This window comes from Camarhynchus parvulus, chromosome 2, assembly GCF_901933205.1.
Source record: "Camarhynchus parvulus chromosome 2, STF_HiC, whole genome shotgun sequence".
Taxonomy (NCBI): Eukaryota; Metazoa; Chordata; class Aves; order Passeriformes; family Thraupidae; genus Camarhynchus; species Camarhynchus parvulus.
The window spans coordinates 94,630,108-94,643,471 of record NC_044572.1 but is presented as its reverse complement, the minus strand read 5'-3'; the positions used below and the strand labels follow the sequence as shown (position 1 = coordinate 94,643,471).

The following is a 13,364-nucleotide window of genomic DNA, read 5'->3' as shown; positions in this document are numbered from 1 at the left end:
TCCCCATGTACTTATAGTTTAGGAACATAGATAGAATTCTTTACAATTTTTCTAGTAAATCTAGCAACATTTTTATGCAGAAAACCTAACGACCATGAATGACGCAAGATAATTCAGAAGGAGCTGAGATTTGTTTTAGAAGAGAACTTGAAAGATAGACTTTAAATAGATAATGAAACTATGATTTTATGCATGGCTATTGAGTTCTTAGATGAGGAGGCTTTCAACTTTACATACTAGTGACTCTTCAATCTATAGTGATTCTATAAAAACGTAACCTCTCAATTTTGATTTTCATGTTGGCTATTAATACTTACAGCTTGAATTACAAACATAATTTCATCTTACATATGGAAATGGTTTGTGTCTGTATTTCTAAAGTTTGAATGCAACCGTAAGATTTGTGTAACAGATAAAAATCTGCTACTCTACTGTACTGAAGCAAACTTCCTAATAATTGCCATGGAAATAAATTAGTTAAGAGTACAGAATGGAATACATAGATTATCATAAACCTTTTAACTGAAATTAGGTGATCAACCTATTATGAATTCATTTAAATTTTAAAAATTAATGTATTCTGTTCAGTAATTGAGGGATGAGAGACTGTTTTTTCTCTGCTCTATCGGTGTTTCAAGTTCCTAGAAACTACATTTTGAGCTTAATCTCCTGAGGATTGGTAAATTAGGTAAAAGAAAACATTGCATTAAACTCAAAGTACGAAATTATTATACATTATTTTATGTATTTTTATATAAAAGTTACAAGTAGCAAGCATATGACACAGAAATGGAACAGTAACAGCAATAACTGTGAATGCATGCTTTTTACAATGTATCTAATAAAGGGATTTTTGCCAACTCAAATATTCAGTAACATACATGCAGATTAATTTCTCAATGTCAAATTCAGTCATATTGCTAGATGCTGATCCAACAAACGTTTCTATTGAAGTGATTATGAATGGCTAAATACCTGATTTTAATAAATTGTTCCTGAAATTGGGAATTTTACTTGCAACAAAAAGAAGAGAGAAAACCAAAAAGATAAATGACTGATAAGCGTAATAACCAAAGTCTTATTGCCTTCTAGTAATTTTACTCAACACTGCTGAATTTTTTCATGATAAGAGAATAGCTGGTCAGAGTCCGTAAAACCTCTAGCTGGTGTTTCCAAGGACGATAGTTTCACATTTCACTGTAGCATGTTCAAAATCACCCAGGAGCGCACTATGTCAAGCAGTCTATATAATGAAAACAATGTACATATAACAAAAGTTCAATGTAAATCTTCTTCCACATATCACGCAACACAGAAGTAAATAACAGACACAGATCAACTTAAATAAAACTATTACTTTAAATAAATAAATAAATAAAAGGACAATCTCAGGAATTAATTTCTTCCTCAAGTTTCCAGCAAATCTGCAAATATATTTAATAACTAAGGAGCACTTTGTGGCCAGAAACCAAATTAAAAAAGAAATGTATTTTTGTGCAATGGGAATATCTTGCTAAGGAGGTAAGATATGTCTATACTACTTAGGTTTGCATAAAGGCAATAAATTAAATTGGAAAATTGTCCACTCTCTCTTTCAGAGAGCTGAGATAGTTCATTATAGATTTTTCCATTCAGAGTTTGCATGACTGCATGAATAGTTTTCTGAAATCACAACTAAGTTAAAATATGCTCTCTCTGAGGAAAAAAAACATTAATGGATTATTTCACTGTAAAATTGTTTTATACATATATACACATAAAAACATATATACACATATCTATGTTTATATATACACATATATAAACTGACAGACTAGCAGCTATTCATAGCTCCATTATAAACATCTGAAATTATGCTTATTAAATGCTGATAAAAATTTTGCAAAAAGAAAAGTCTAAGAAAATTTTCCAAAAAGTAAGTTTAATTTGAAATATTAACCTTAGTGCTACAGAACCTCTAAATTTATCAATACTAACGCACACTCTTCCCCCAACACTTCTCAAGATTGGATGAAAAAAAATTAACTGAAAACACATAGTTCCACATCTTACTGACCTGAATTAAATGGCCAAGTTTTACATTCTATGTCACATGCTGGGGCTCTAACTTTTATTTCCATAAATAATTATTAAGAAATAAATAAATGAAATGCAAAAGCCATGCAAAGCACATGACTCTATTACGCAGCTGGAATTAAGACAGTTCTTGCAAAGAGCTGGCTGCAATTCTGTCAAGAACAAGGAATTAACAGATTTTGTTTAGATTGCAATGCTAAAGTGGTCATCTGGCTTTCAGTTTTTTTAAGATTCAAACCTGTTTCCATACAAGATGACACACAATTTGAGACCTAATATGCATTTTAGCAATGTAACAAATAAAATGGAAAGAAACAGATGGTTCAATTGCTGTACAGATATGTTTACTTACCTCAGGTTTTTCTCTTAGACCCTAGTTGTGTTGTACTCAGACTCATGTTTGCTTAGAGACCCAATGAGGCAGAACCTGGAATGTTATGGCTATTTCATTCAAAATAATAGTGTTTGCATAGGAGAAAAGAAATATATGCATATAGATACTTTATAAACAGGAAACTTTGATAATCTGATAGATATTCATGAAGTAATTTACATAGACATGCAATTGGATTAAAATAACCAAATAACTGTCTTTTTTTTTTTAAGAGAAAGAAATGCCTTAATGTGCAAAGAAAATATGGAGGGCATGTAAACTGTAACAAGAAATGCACAAATAATGCATGCAAGAGAAAACACAAATATATTAAAAAAGGGTTATGTATTCTTTTTCAAGTAAATTGTTCATAAATTTTTTTGTTTTCTTTTTCTTTTACTTGTAAACTTTTAATTGTTCATATTTACAGTGATTCAAATTGCAATATACAGAAAAAATAGCTCTTTTATTAAAAATATTATGCTTGATTTTTCTTTTTTATTGATTAGAAATATTCCCTTTAATTCATTTTTATATGTAAATATATATGTGTTCATTATGTTGTCTCATGTTCTAATCTGTCTATCCATGTTTATTTGACAAACCAAAATACTGCGATCAATAATGGAACAGATACAGTAAAGTTTTGGAAACACTGTCATTCATTATAGAAAAGATAATGTGCCATGAGGAAAAGGGTTTCCTTACCCCAGGACTGTGTTCCTCATTCTTGCATCATGCATTGAAATGGATACAAGTATCTTTTATTTATTGATGAATTTGTTTAGAGATGGTTAGACCAACAGTGGGTGATATTCAAGGCCACTTCAGTTACAAGGAAATGTAATGTGGCTGTTCCAAAAATCTAAATTCACACAGTCTTCTTTGGTTTTTAAAAATTGTAGCTGTTCTCTGTCGACCTGTGTGTGTATGCATGGGGATATTTGTAAAACAGTAAAAGAAAAAGAAAGAAAGAAAGCAGAAAGGTAAAACAGAGATACAGGGTCCTTCAGGAAAGAGGAGCAGAGATGAGAAAGAGAGACAGAAATAGATAATATAATGGCATGTGCTATCAGGAAACAGAAATTTAAACAATAAATAAAGAAGAAAGAAAATATGTCTTTACTGATCAAAGAGTGAATACATTTGGGCAATCAAGTCCTTACACAATAGTTAGTCTTCATCAAAAATCTATTGATACTGACCGCTGAACAGCTTTATCATGTCTGGACAGCCTGTGACTTGTGGTTGGCACCTCTTCAATTTCGTCTATCTCACACGCATCAGCAGCATCTTGTGAGTAGCTATGCTTCATTACAAGGATGTTTCTCCTGTTCATGGGCTGAACGAGTGGTTTTACAGGCTGGGGTTGTATTTCTGTCAAGACAGAAGCATCTCTTGTGCTGAGGTTACTACGGCTGCCCTTAATGCTAGACACTTGTGATCCACAGTGATGGTCATGAATGCATTTTGAAGAGGATCTCCGCAGTTTATGATAATTTTCAAAGTCATCTGCAACGTCAGCAAGGTCAGCTGTAGTCCCTGTCCCTCTAAGGGTGCATAACTCATAATGAGGAGGCTCAAACACCTCCTGGAACACTGTTTGATCAAAGTCTGCTTTCCTTTGGACAAATTTTTTACGAGGCTGCTTGATCTGTACTATAATAGAGATAACAATGAGGATGATCACAATGCAAGAAGTCACCCCAATTATAGTCCCACTGGTATTGGTAAGTTGGTCCAATAGGTTTGCTTTTCTTTTTTCTGTGCAACAGGGAATAAAAAAAAAAAAAAAAAAAAGAGCATTAATTGCAGTTCAAGAATAAAAACAACTATGATGGATTCACAGATTACTGCAAGGCTGAGCCTAGTCTATTTCTGAGTTCACTTAATCAATCTCACCAACAAAAAAGGGGAAGAAATCAGATATTTGTGAAAGCCAAATAAGCAACACACAAATCCTTTATGTGCCTATTCTCTCCGAAACTTATTTATTCAGGGTATCTTGCAAGTTTAATTAAATAAAATAATTATTTTGCTTTTTTATAAAAAACAACCACCATAATAAGCAGATGGCTTCAGTGTCACCTCTGAACTCCATTTAGCTGCTAAAGCCCCCAAGACTTTTACAGATGTTCTCTTCATTATTTTCTCTCTCTCCCAGTAAATATATGCAGCTAGGACATTAGGTCCTATGAAAGAACCAGATTTTACAGGATTTGAGTCTAATATTTGTAAGCTGAGTGGGAATTTTGGCAGTATTCAATGAAAAAGCTAAATCAGGAGAAAATAGAAAAGTTATTCAAATTTAGATTTCAGAAAGGAAAAAAACCCCAAATTTGTGCAAGTTATTTCTGTTCCCTCCCCCCTCCCCGCCATTAATTACCAAAACCTTTCTAAACAGGCATAAAAATCCAAAAGCTCATCATACCTACTACCCTTTGCTCAGGAGCCTCTAATAAGTTAGTCAGCAAATTCTGTGTTGTGAATAAGGCAGAAAAATGCAGTAAAATAATAAAATAAAACCAGTTTCCCTCTCCTCTTGTGCATCTTTCTCTGTGATTGGCTTTCACAAGGCTGCAGGCACAAGATGGTGACTGAGCCTTGTAGAAATTCAAGTTGAAAGTGTTTGCATCAGTCTCTCTCAGGCACAGCAAGATAACTGTAGTTAAGTCTCAACACCCAGTTTAGTGCAATTTTTCCTGGCAACCCAAGATATATAAAAGGAATTAAGAAAAAGCCTTTGAAATGGAAATTATTGGCACCAAAACAGTAACATTCATCTCTTCAAAATCTCCTAATTACCAAAAAATAACCCTTCAGTAGATCATTGTCTAAGCTTGCAGATTCACTCAGTGTTTCTCTAATTGACTGACACAGACTCTGGAGAAAAAGCAGAGTTAGGAAAAGCAACACTGCAGCAAACAACATTTTTGCTGGAATCAGCAAACCTCCTTTTTGTAGTCAGAAAAACAAGAGAGGATAAATGCACAAGACCTGATAAAAGATACTTGACGAAGGAAAGATAAAAATCATTCTGGAAATTGAAGAGTGATGAAGGTTTTCTGTTTTCCTCTATTGTGAAGAACTAGAGAATGAATAACAATGTCCCAATTGTCTGTTTAGTTTCTTTGAAGAATATTATGCTGTGCCACAGTTTAGCTGTGTTCTTTTGAAGTGTATGTTTTCATTTGTGTTTTACCCTATTTCACTGCTGGTCAGGATTCTACAGGCTTCAGTAGATTTATGGGCTGACTGCTAATCCACTTCATTCTGAATTTTTTTCTTGATTGGTTCCTAAATTTGGCATATCCCATGCTTTCAGGAACAAATCTGCAGTAGGGGGGAGACAGGGGGATACAAGACAGAAGTGAACTGTCTTCCTAGCCTGCAATGTAAGTTTGCTAAACTCTTTTCCCTGAAGACAACACACATGCTGGTTTGGGGCTTGTTTGTGTGGTTTTTGTAACAGAACCACAGAAATATTTAGAAACCATTGTCCGTACATGGATAGGAACATCACTCCCTGCCTATGAAATAAAAATTACATCTGATTTCCAGATGTAGTATTTACAAACGTTCCTTGCACTTCAATTTCACTAGATTATAGGTAGATTTGGTTGCCTTCTTACAGTGTTAATTCCACCTTCTTTTACAAGACTACTATTATGGGCATAGCATACAGCTAAAAGACATTTGCTACTCATATATTACTCCACTACAAAGGCAACTATAGCAAAGGAACCAGAATATTACATTTAATTATACTTTAGATTGTATGGAAAAGTGAGACCAAGTGATCAGAAAGCCTCCCAGAAGTGCATAAACAGACAGCAGGACACAACCAATGCAACACCAGAGGAAAAAAATGAAAACGCTGAAAGTAAAATCCACTGGCATTCTTTTACCTTCCTTCATTTTCTCTATTGCTTAATGTATGCTCTCTCTGAATGACTCTTCCTGAGCTTTCACCCATTTGACACATACTTGGCAAGAAACTGAAGATGATATGCTGTATCTCATGCAGTGCAAATGACAACTTTTTCAATTCTACTAGTTACCTTTGCAGTGGTTTTCATCCCAGGGATACACACAGTTCTGGAGTCCATTGCAGACCAGTGTATTATTTATACACATATTACTGTGGCAAAAGAATGTGTTGGCTTCACAAGGGGCTAAAAATGAGAGAAATAATAAATGATTTTAAATTAGGAAATCATTCAGCTCTCCTCTACAAACACATGTAGGAGTGGACACGTATTCTATAATAGGACAAAGCTGTACAACATGTATTCCTTGTGCATTTAAATATTTGATATGCAGCATTGGAGAGCAGTCAAGTCACAAACTCTTTACTATTCTGTGGCAGGAGGTTCTCAGATTTGTCTAAAATGACTGAACCTTCCTCTAGTATGACTCTCCTGCATGCAGCATGTTGGATTCCAAATATTGTTGGGAAGTCACCAATGTGTTATCAAGTTTATCCACAAATCCAAAACATATCACCCTATGGGCTGCTATGAAAAGAGTTAACTGTATCCCAGACTGATCCAATGAGTGACAGATAACATCTTCTAAAGTTTTTGCTGAAACTTCAATTTTATAAGAAAACTTTTGTGACTCAAAGAAGATATGTACTTGACAGTACATATCAATGGTGTCTGACTATTTACACACAGAAAAAGCAAAATTATTCTAAAAACCTTTTAGCCATAAAAAAGGCTGCAGTTAAGAACCACCTTTCAATCATGAGTATGAAGATAAAGAAGCACAAGAGTCTTCAGCATCCCTGAAGCCTGTGGCTTAGAAGAATCATGTAGATTAAAGCTGCAGGAAAATGGTGTTACTGATGGCCATGTGTTATTACTGTGAAGAAACCACCTGAAAGTCTCTGGAAGGTACTGAAGATGCTGTTAAACTGTGGTGTTTATGGAAGTATTGGGATATCATTAGGTGTTGGGGTTGTGAAACTATTGCTCCAAAAGTGCATAATATAGTAGAGATAAATTATTCCTCATATCTCTTCTTTAAACAAGAAAGACTTCAGTAACTTACAAGAGCTACAAACTTTGTCAGTGTTAAATTGTCAAAAATGAACTCCTTATGTATTTTTTTACTTCAAGCAACCCAAAAGTGTTATTATAATTATTTTTAAGGGAGAGATAAACAATAAACTAAGACTCCTAGCTAATCAGAAAGCATTATGATGCTCATATTATTGATATTACTGATACTTTGAGTTTGATACTTCATGGAAATTGTTCTCCTCTGCAACTTTAGAAGCAGTTCCTATGACAACATAAATGCATAGCAGAGAGAATGGTTTAGTGGCTTGCAAATGAAGGACAAAACAAAGGATTTGTATGACTCAATAAATCATGTCAATAAATCTACTTACCAGTAAGTGTTTAAGTTAAGATATCCATAACTGTTATATTAGGAGCAGTTACGGTGTGTTAAGCAAAGAATAAATGCCATCAAAATCAAAAAGCACACCCCAAATATGTAACCACTTACTCAGATAAAACACTATACATATACTGTATCTCTTAGCCAGAAGACATCAAGCACCCTGCCCACTGTTCAATTTTTGTTTTCAAATCTGTTTTACCATCTCTTGAAGTGCAGGGAGCCTGGTCACATTTTAAGTTTGTTACAGAAAGGATTCTACTTTATGCTGAGCAGATCAGAAGAGCACATGTGAATATTAGAAAGGGAGGATATTTAGGGACAGTCCTTATCTATCTGTTGCTGTCGTTTGGGGACAATGAAGACTGAGCCTGGAGGATGCTGTGCCACATCCTGATGTGACACATCACACAGATAACACATCAAAGGCATAATCGTCCTTTCACACTCTAGGTGCAATCCCTGTTTCCAGGCAGGGTGAGGATCTTTTAGGATGTTTCCCACATGCAGGAACAGTCTCACTGCCTACTCTGAGTAAAAAGAAGTGAGAAACCTAAGAAGATTTAAGGAGGCATCCATTCAAAATACAAAGTGCATCCAAAAAAAGACCCAAATATCAAACAGAGGAACTTCAAGGAGTAACACAGGAAAAATGGGGAAATATTTAAAAAAAAAGCAAACAAACAAACATTTGCGGGATTAAGATAGGTTATTCGATAAAAACCACAAAGAAAAAAAAAAACAACAACCAACCAAACAAACAAACACAAAAAAACCCCAACCAAAATGCCAAAAAACATTCCAAGTGGAATGAAGGATCTTAGAAGTGAAGTCAGAAGGACAGAGTGCTGTCTGAATTCAGAAGTATAGTGGTGATAAGTAGAAAAGAACAACTAAAGAAAGGCAGCAAGGAAGTGAAAATAAGACAGAGAGGCATCTACGGGAAAAAACAATGTCAATTGGTTATTTTATTCTGCACTAAAAGAAATAGTGAGATTTTCTATCAAATGAAAAAATACTAGAAAATTTTTCATAGATGAGAGAAAAATAAAGAGCAATAAAAAAGACCTTTTTTTCAGATTTAAGAAGGAATAATTCTACAAAAAGGTGACAGGGACATCTGGAAACGAAAAGCAAGAGAAAGGAGAGAAAAAAGAATGGAAATTTACGTTTTCTTAAATTGTGCTATTGAATGGTGGAGAAAAAAAATGGTATGTGAATAAATGTCAAAACAAGATGAATAGTGAAGCAAAGCAATTTCAGAACACGCACAGCAAGTTTAGCATGAGAGAAACTCAAATGTAAGATTCAGAAAACTAATGACAAACAACCCCCCCTTGTTTATGTTTGTAAAATTAAAATAGCCAGGTTCTCTCTGTGGTCCCATGAACGCAGAGTGATTAAACTGGACAAGAAGTCAATATGTTTTCCCTACTCTAATTAAGGTATTCTGTTGGAATGAATGAAAGCATAAAGCGTAGCTGAAAACTTGTCAGTCCTGTTATATATTGGAAAAATTTGCTTTCTTGCCCAAAAAAAGGCACAGCAAAGGAGTCTTGGAATGCTACATCAAGGACATTCTAGTAATACAAAAAAGATAAATGAACTGATGGTAAACCAGATTCTTTCACAGCAAGATGGATCTGGTCCTGATGCAGTCTTAAAGCTGTTACAGAACCCAGCATGACAGTGGAATCAAGAAGTATGTGACAGCAAGCCTGTAGATGTTTTCACAAAAGGAAACAACTACTATCATTAACTTCAACTAGATAAAGCAGCACAAACCTCTCCACACACCAGAAGCTGTCCTCTATCACTCCATGGTCTTCCCCATCACTATATAAATGCCCTTCATATGAGAGAAGAATGCAGAGAGCTCACCCAAGAGAGGAGCCGAGTGACTTTTTGGTCATGATTAGTGGAAAGCCCAGTGGAAAGCTACCAATATTGTACTTTGTGTCTGGACTACTTGATGAGGAACAAGCAGTCAATGAAATCTTCTTCAGGCAGCTGGAAGTAGCCTCATGATCACAGGCCCTGGTCCTTATGGGGATTTGAACCATGTGATATCTGAGGAGGGCAACACAGCAGGGTACAAGCAAGCCAGGAAGTTTCCAGAGTGCATTGATAACTTCCTGACACAGCTAATCACAGAGTTGATGAGGGTAGCTCTGCTGTTCCTCATACTTTTATAAACACGTTTCAGTTGGGAAGGTGAATGTCGGGAGCATGAGATGATGGAGTTTGGGATGCTTCAAAGAAAAAACAAACCAAAAAGCACAATCATGATTCTGGGTCTCAGAAGAGCAAAAGTTCATTGTTGAGGGGTATGGGTGGACAAATGCCATGGGAGGTAGTCCTGGAAAGATACAAGTTCGAGGAGAGTTGGTTGATTCTGTAAGATCACCTCCTCCAAGCTCAGCAGTTGAATATCTGAGTGCCCGAAAATCAGATGAAGGTAGCAGTTATGGATGGACAACGAGCTCCTGACTAATCTCAAAGTTAGAAAGGATACATATAAGTGGTGGCAGTAGGGCAGCATGATCCCAGCAGAAATATGACTTCTCTGAGTGGAAGGGGCTAAGTTAGGGAAGGTTCAATCAACTGGACAGGCATGAACTCCCAGGTCCTATTGTGATGCCCCTAGTAGGTGACTCACATCATTGTGAAGCCACTCAACTATCTCTGACAAGCCCTGCTTATTGAGGCCTCAATGAGCTGGGCAAACAGGATCTTCAAGCAGATCAACAAAAGGAAATGTAAAGTCCTGTGCCTTGGGAGGAAAGTTTCATGCACTGGTACGTGCTGGGGACTGACCAACTAGAAAGCAAGCTTGCAGAAAAGGTTCTGGTATGCAATAAGGTCACCTTGAAAATCACCTTGAGCCAGCAATGTGCCCTTGTGGCCAAGAAGGCCACCACTGTCCTGGGCTGCATTAAGAACAGAATTGTCAGCAGGCTGAGAGGTTTGATGCTTCCCCTCTATTTAGCACTGGAGAGACCACATCTGCAGCATTGTGTCAGGTTCTGGGCTCCTCTGCACACAAGGGACACAGATGTCTGCAGTGAGCCCAGCAAGAGACCATGAAGGCCTTTAAAGGCTTGAAATACTGGAGGTGAGAGGAGAGGCTGAGAAAGCTGGGACTGTTTTGAGCAGGCTCTTGCCAATGCATCCAAACACCCACTGGGAGGGAGTGAAGAACACAGAGCCAGGCTCTTCTCAGCAATGCCCAGTGACAAGACAGGAAGCAATGAGCACTAAAGGAAATATAGAAAATTCCCTTTAAATGCAGGAAATAACTTTTACTTTGAGGTTGGTCAAACACCGTGCAAGAGCTGGTTTGACATGTGAGATTGTGTTGTTTCCACCACTGTAGTAGATATTCAAAACCCAGCTGGGCACAGCCCTGAGCCACCTGCTGTAGCTGACCCTGCTTAGAGCAAAAGAATTGGACAGACCATATCCTAGAGTCCCTTCCATCCCTTCCATGGCTCTCTAAGAAAACCCTGACTTCATATTTAGATTAAAAGTAACAGCTAGGAACACACTAGAAATTGTATTATTTCTCCTGTGTCTCAAAAGTGCCTTGAGTCAAGCTGTACCAAGGCACTGGCCTAGAAGTAAGAGATCATATTCAGAACGATGAACGATTCATAATGATTACAACACAACCAAGAAAATTTGAATTACACATATAATTCAATCTGATATATTTTGATAAAATCTTGAATAAATTCTTTGATTTTTACAGCATGAAAATACTATATTCTAAATTAAATCAATAATTAAAGACAAATTTTATGAAAGGTTCTTTTTCTAGTTTTTAATTGAAACAATAATTATTTTTATAAAAAATAATAGTTTTTATAAAAGCATATATACAATATTAAAAATTCCAAACATTTTCATTCTGCATTATTTTTAATGATAATATTTTCTTTTTATGTCTGTGAGTGCTATGTGTAAGACTATATTATATCTTAATATACAAACAAATTTTATAGTTCTTGAATTCATTATAATGCAACATTTCCTGCTTTGCAACAGCTATTTACACTGAACACAAGATGGTGCTCTCATCCTAGAATATATAAAAGCAAGTATGTTAACAAGAATAGACGTGCTATCCCAATCTTTTTCAGGTATAGGAAACCTATGTTTAAAAATCCCAAGTGTAGTAACAATCCTCTTTATGTTACCGAGAAATTATGTTCTGTTTCTAGTACATCTGAACATATGTAAATATGTTCTGTTTTAGTACAAATTAGGAGATTGTTATATTTTTCGTATTTCCAGAAGGTTTCCACCATGGTATTCAAAAAAGCTTCCGTTTGGTATTTGAAGGTTACTGCTTTCAAAATTCTTAAAAATTGAACCAATATAGTAGACTATATTTTCTTACTATAGGAAGGTTTTAGAAATGCATGTGCCCATAATCTATACTTTTTAATTTATTTAAAAAAAAATCCTGAATAGCCCTAAGGCAGAGAAACATAAAGTGCATTAACTATTCTTCCATATGCCGTCCTTACAAAGCTACATGAAATAAAAGCAGTCATAATTTAAATTTTTTAAAAGTTATACTAGTTTTGCTCAGACAACAAAATAAATAGTCACAAGTAAGGCAGTCCACTTTATACTATAAAATTACAGAATTTGTAAAGCAGTATAGAAATTAAATATTCCATGTTATTAATAATTATTATATCATTGTGATATTATTACATAAGTAACAAAACACACTATTTCTGTGCATTAAGAATCATTTTGCTGGGCATTGCAGGATACTCTGGAGATCAACTGGAGTCATGGGCAAGCCAAAATATTTTTACAAGATGGAGCTAAAAGCAGATCTGTTATGGAACTGGTGTGCAGCCTGGCTGCTCCTCTTCAGTGCAGTGCTTTCTCCAGTGTATTTCTCACTATTTCTCAGCACCATCCACAGTTAGTGCAGCTCCTTTGCTTCCAGGGTGAGAACTAGCTGAGCCAGCCAGCTTGGGTGTCTAGGCTGTACTTCATTGAACTGTGTGGATTTACCCTTTGAGCCTGTTTCAAGGCAGGGATTTCAGGCCAGGATGGGATAATCTTAGACAAATGTCCTACCCTACTTGTTATTTTTAGGCCTATCTCTCTCCCTCCTTTCTCCCCTTCCTTTCTTGTCATAACATTTTTGAAAGGTCTTGCTTCCTCCTAAGGGTGAATGGGAAAACTCTGAAATCTTAACAATGGTTAGATGTGAGAAACATTTTACACTGAAGTTGTTGGAAATTTCACACCTACTCCTCCTCTCCTCAAGATAGCTCATTGCCTCATGCTCTGCACACACGATTTCTTTAAGTATGGATCATTTGGATTTTCCCATTGTTCTTAAATGAAAAATAAGACCTTCTTTCCTCCATGAGAGAAGGAAAATTTAAATTCTTCACATGTTCCTTGAATCATCTTTGAAACCGAAGAAGTTTTCTATCAGTCTCTTCAAGGAAAAATATATATTGAATGACAGTTT

At 35.7% G+C, this 13,364-nt stretch overlaps 1 protein-coding gene across 1 annotated transcript in view; it reads right to left on the bottom strand.

The window, feature by feature from the left end:
* Positions 1-725: 725 nt before the first annotated feature.
* Positions 726-13,364, bottom strand: part of NETO1 (neuropilin and tolloid like 1) — a 62,867-nt gene continuing 50,228 nt past the window's right edge. The window contains exons 8-11 of the mRNA XM_030943834.1: positions 6,511-6,624; positions 3,655-4,213; positions 2,429-2,503; positions 726-1,243 (exon numbers count right to left, since the gene is read on the bottom strand). Coding sequence (XP_030799694.1) covers positions 2,443-2,503; positions 3,655-4,213; positions 6,511-6,624 — 734 coding nt within the window. The 3' untranslated portion in view covers positions 726-1,243; positions 2,429-2,442. The remainder of the gene's footprint in view (positions 1,244-2,428; positions 2,504-3,654; positions 4,214-6,510; positions 6,625-13,364) is intronic.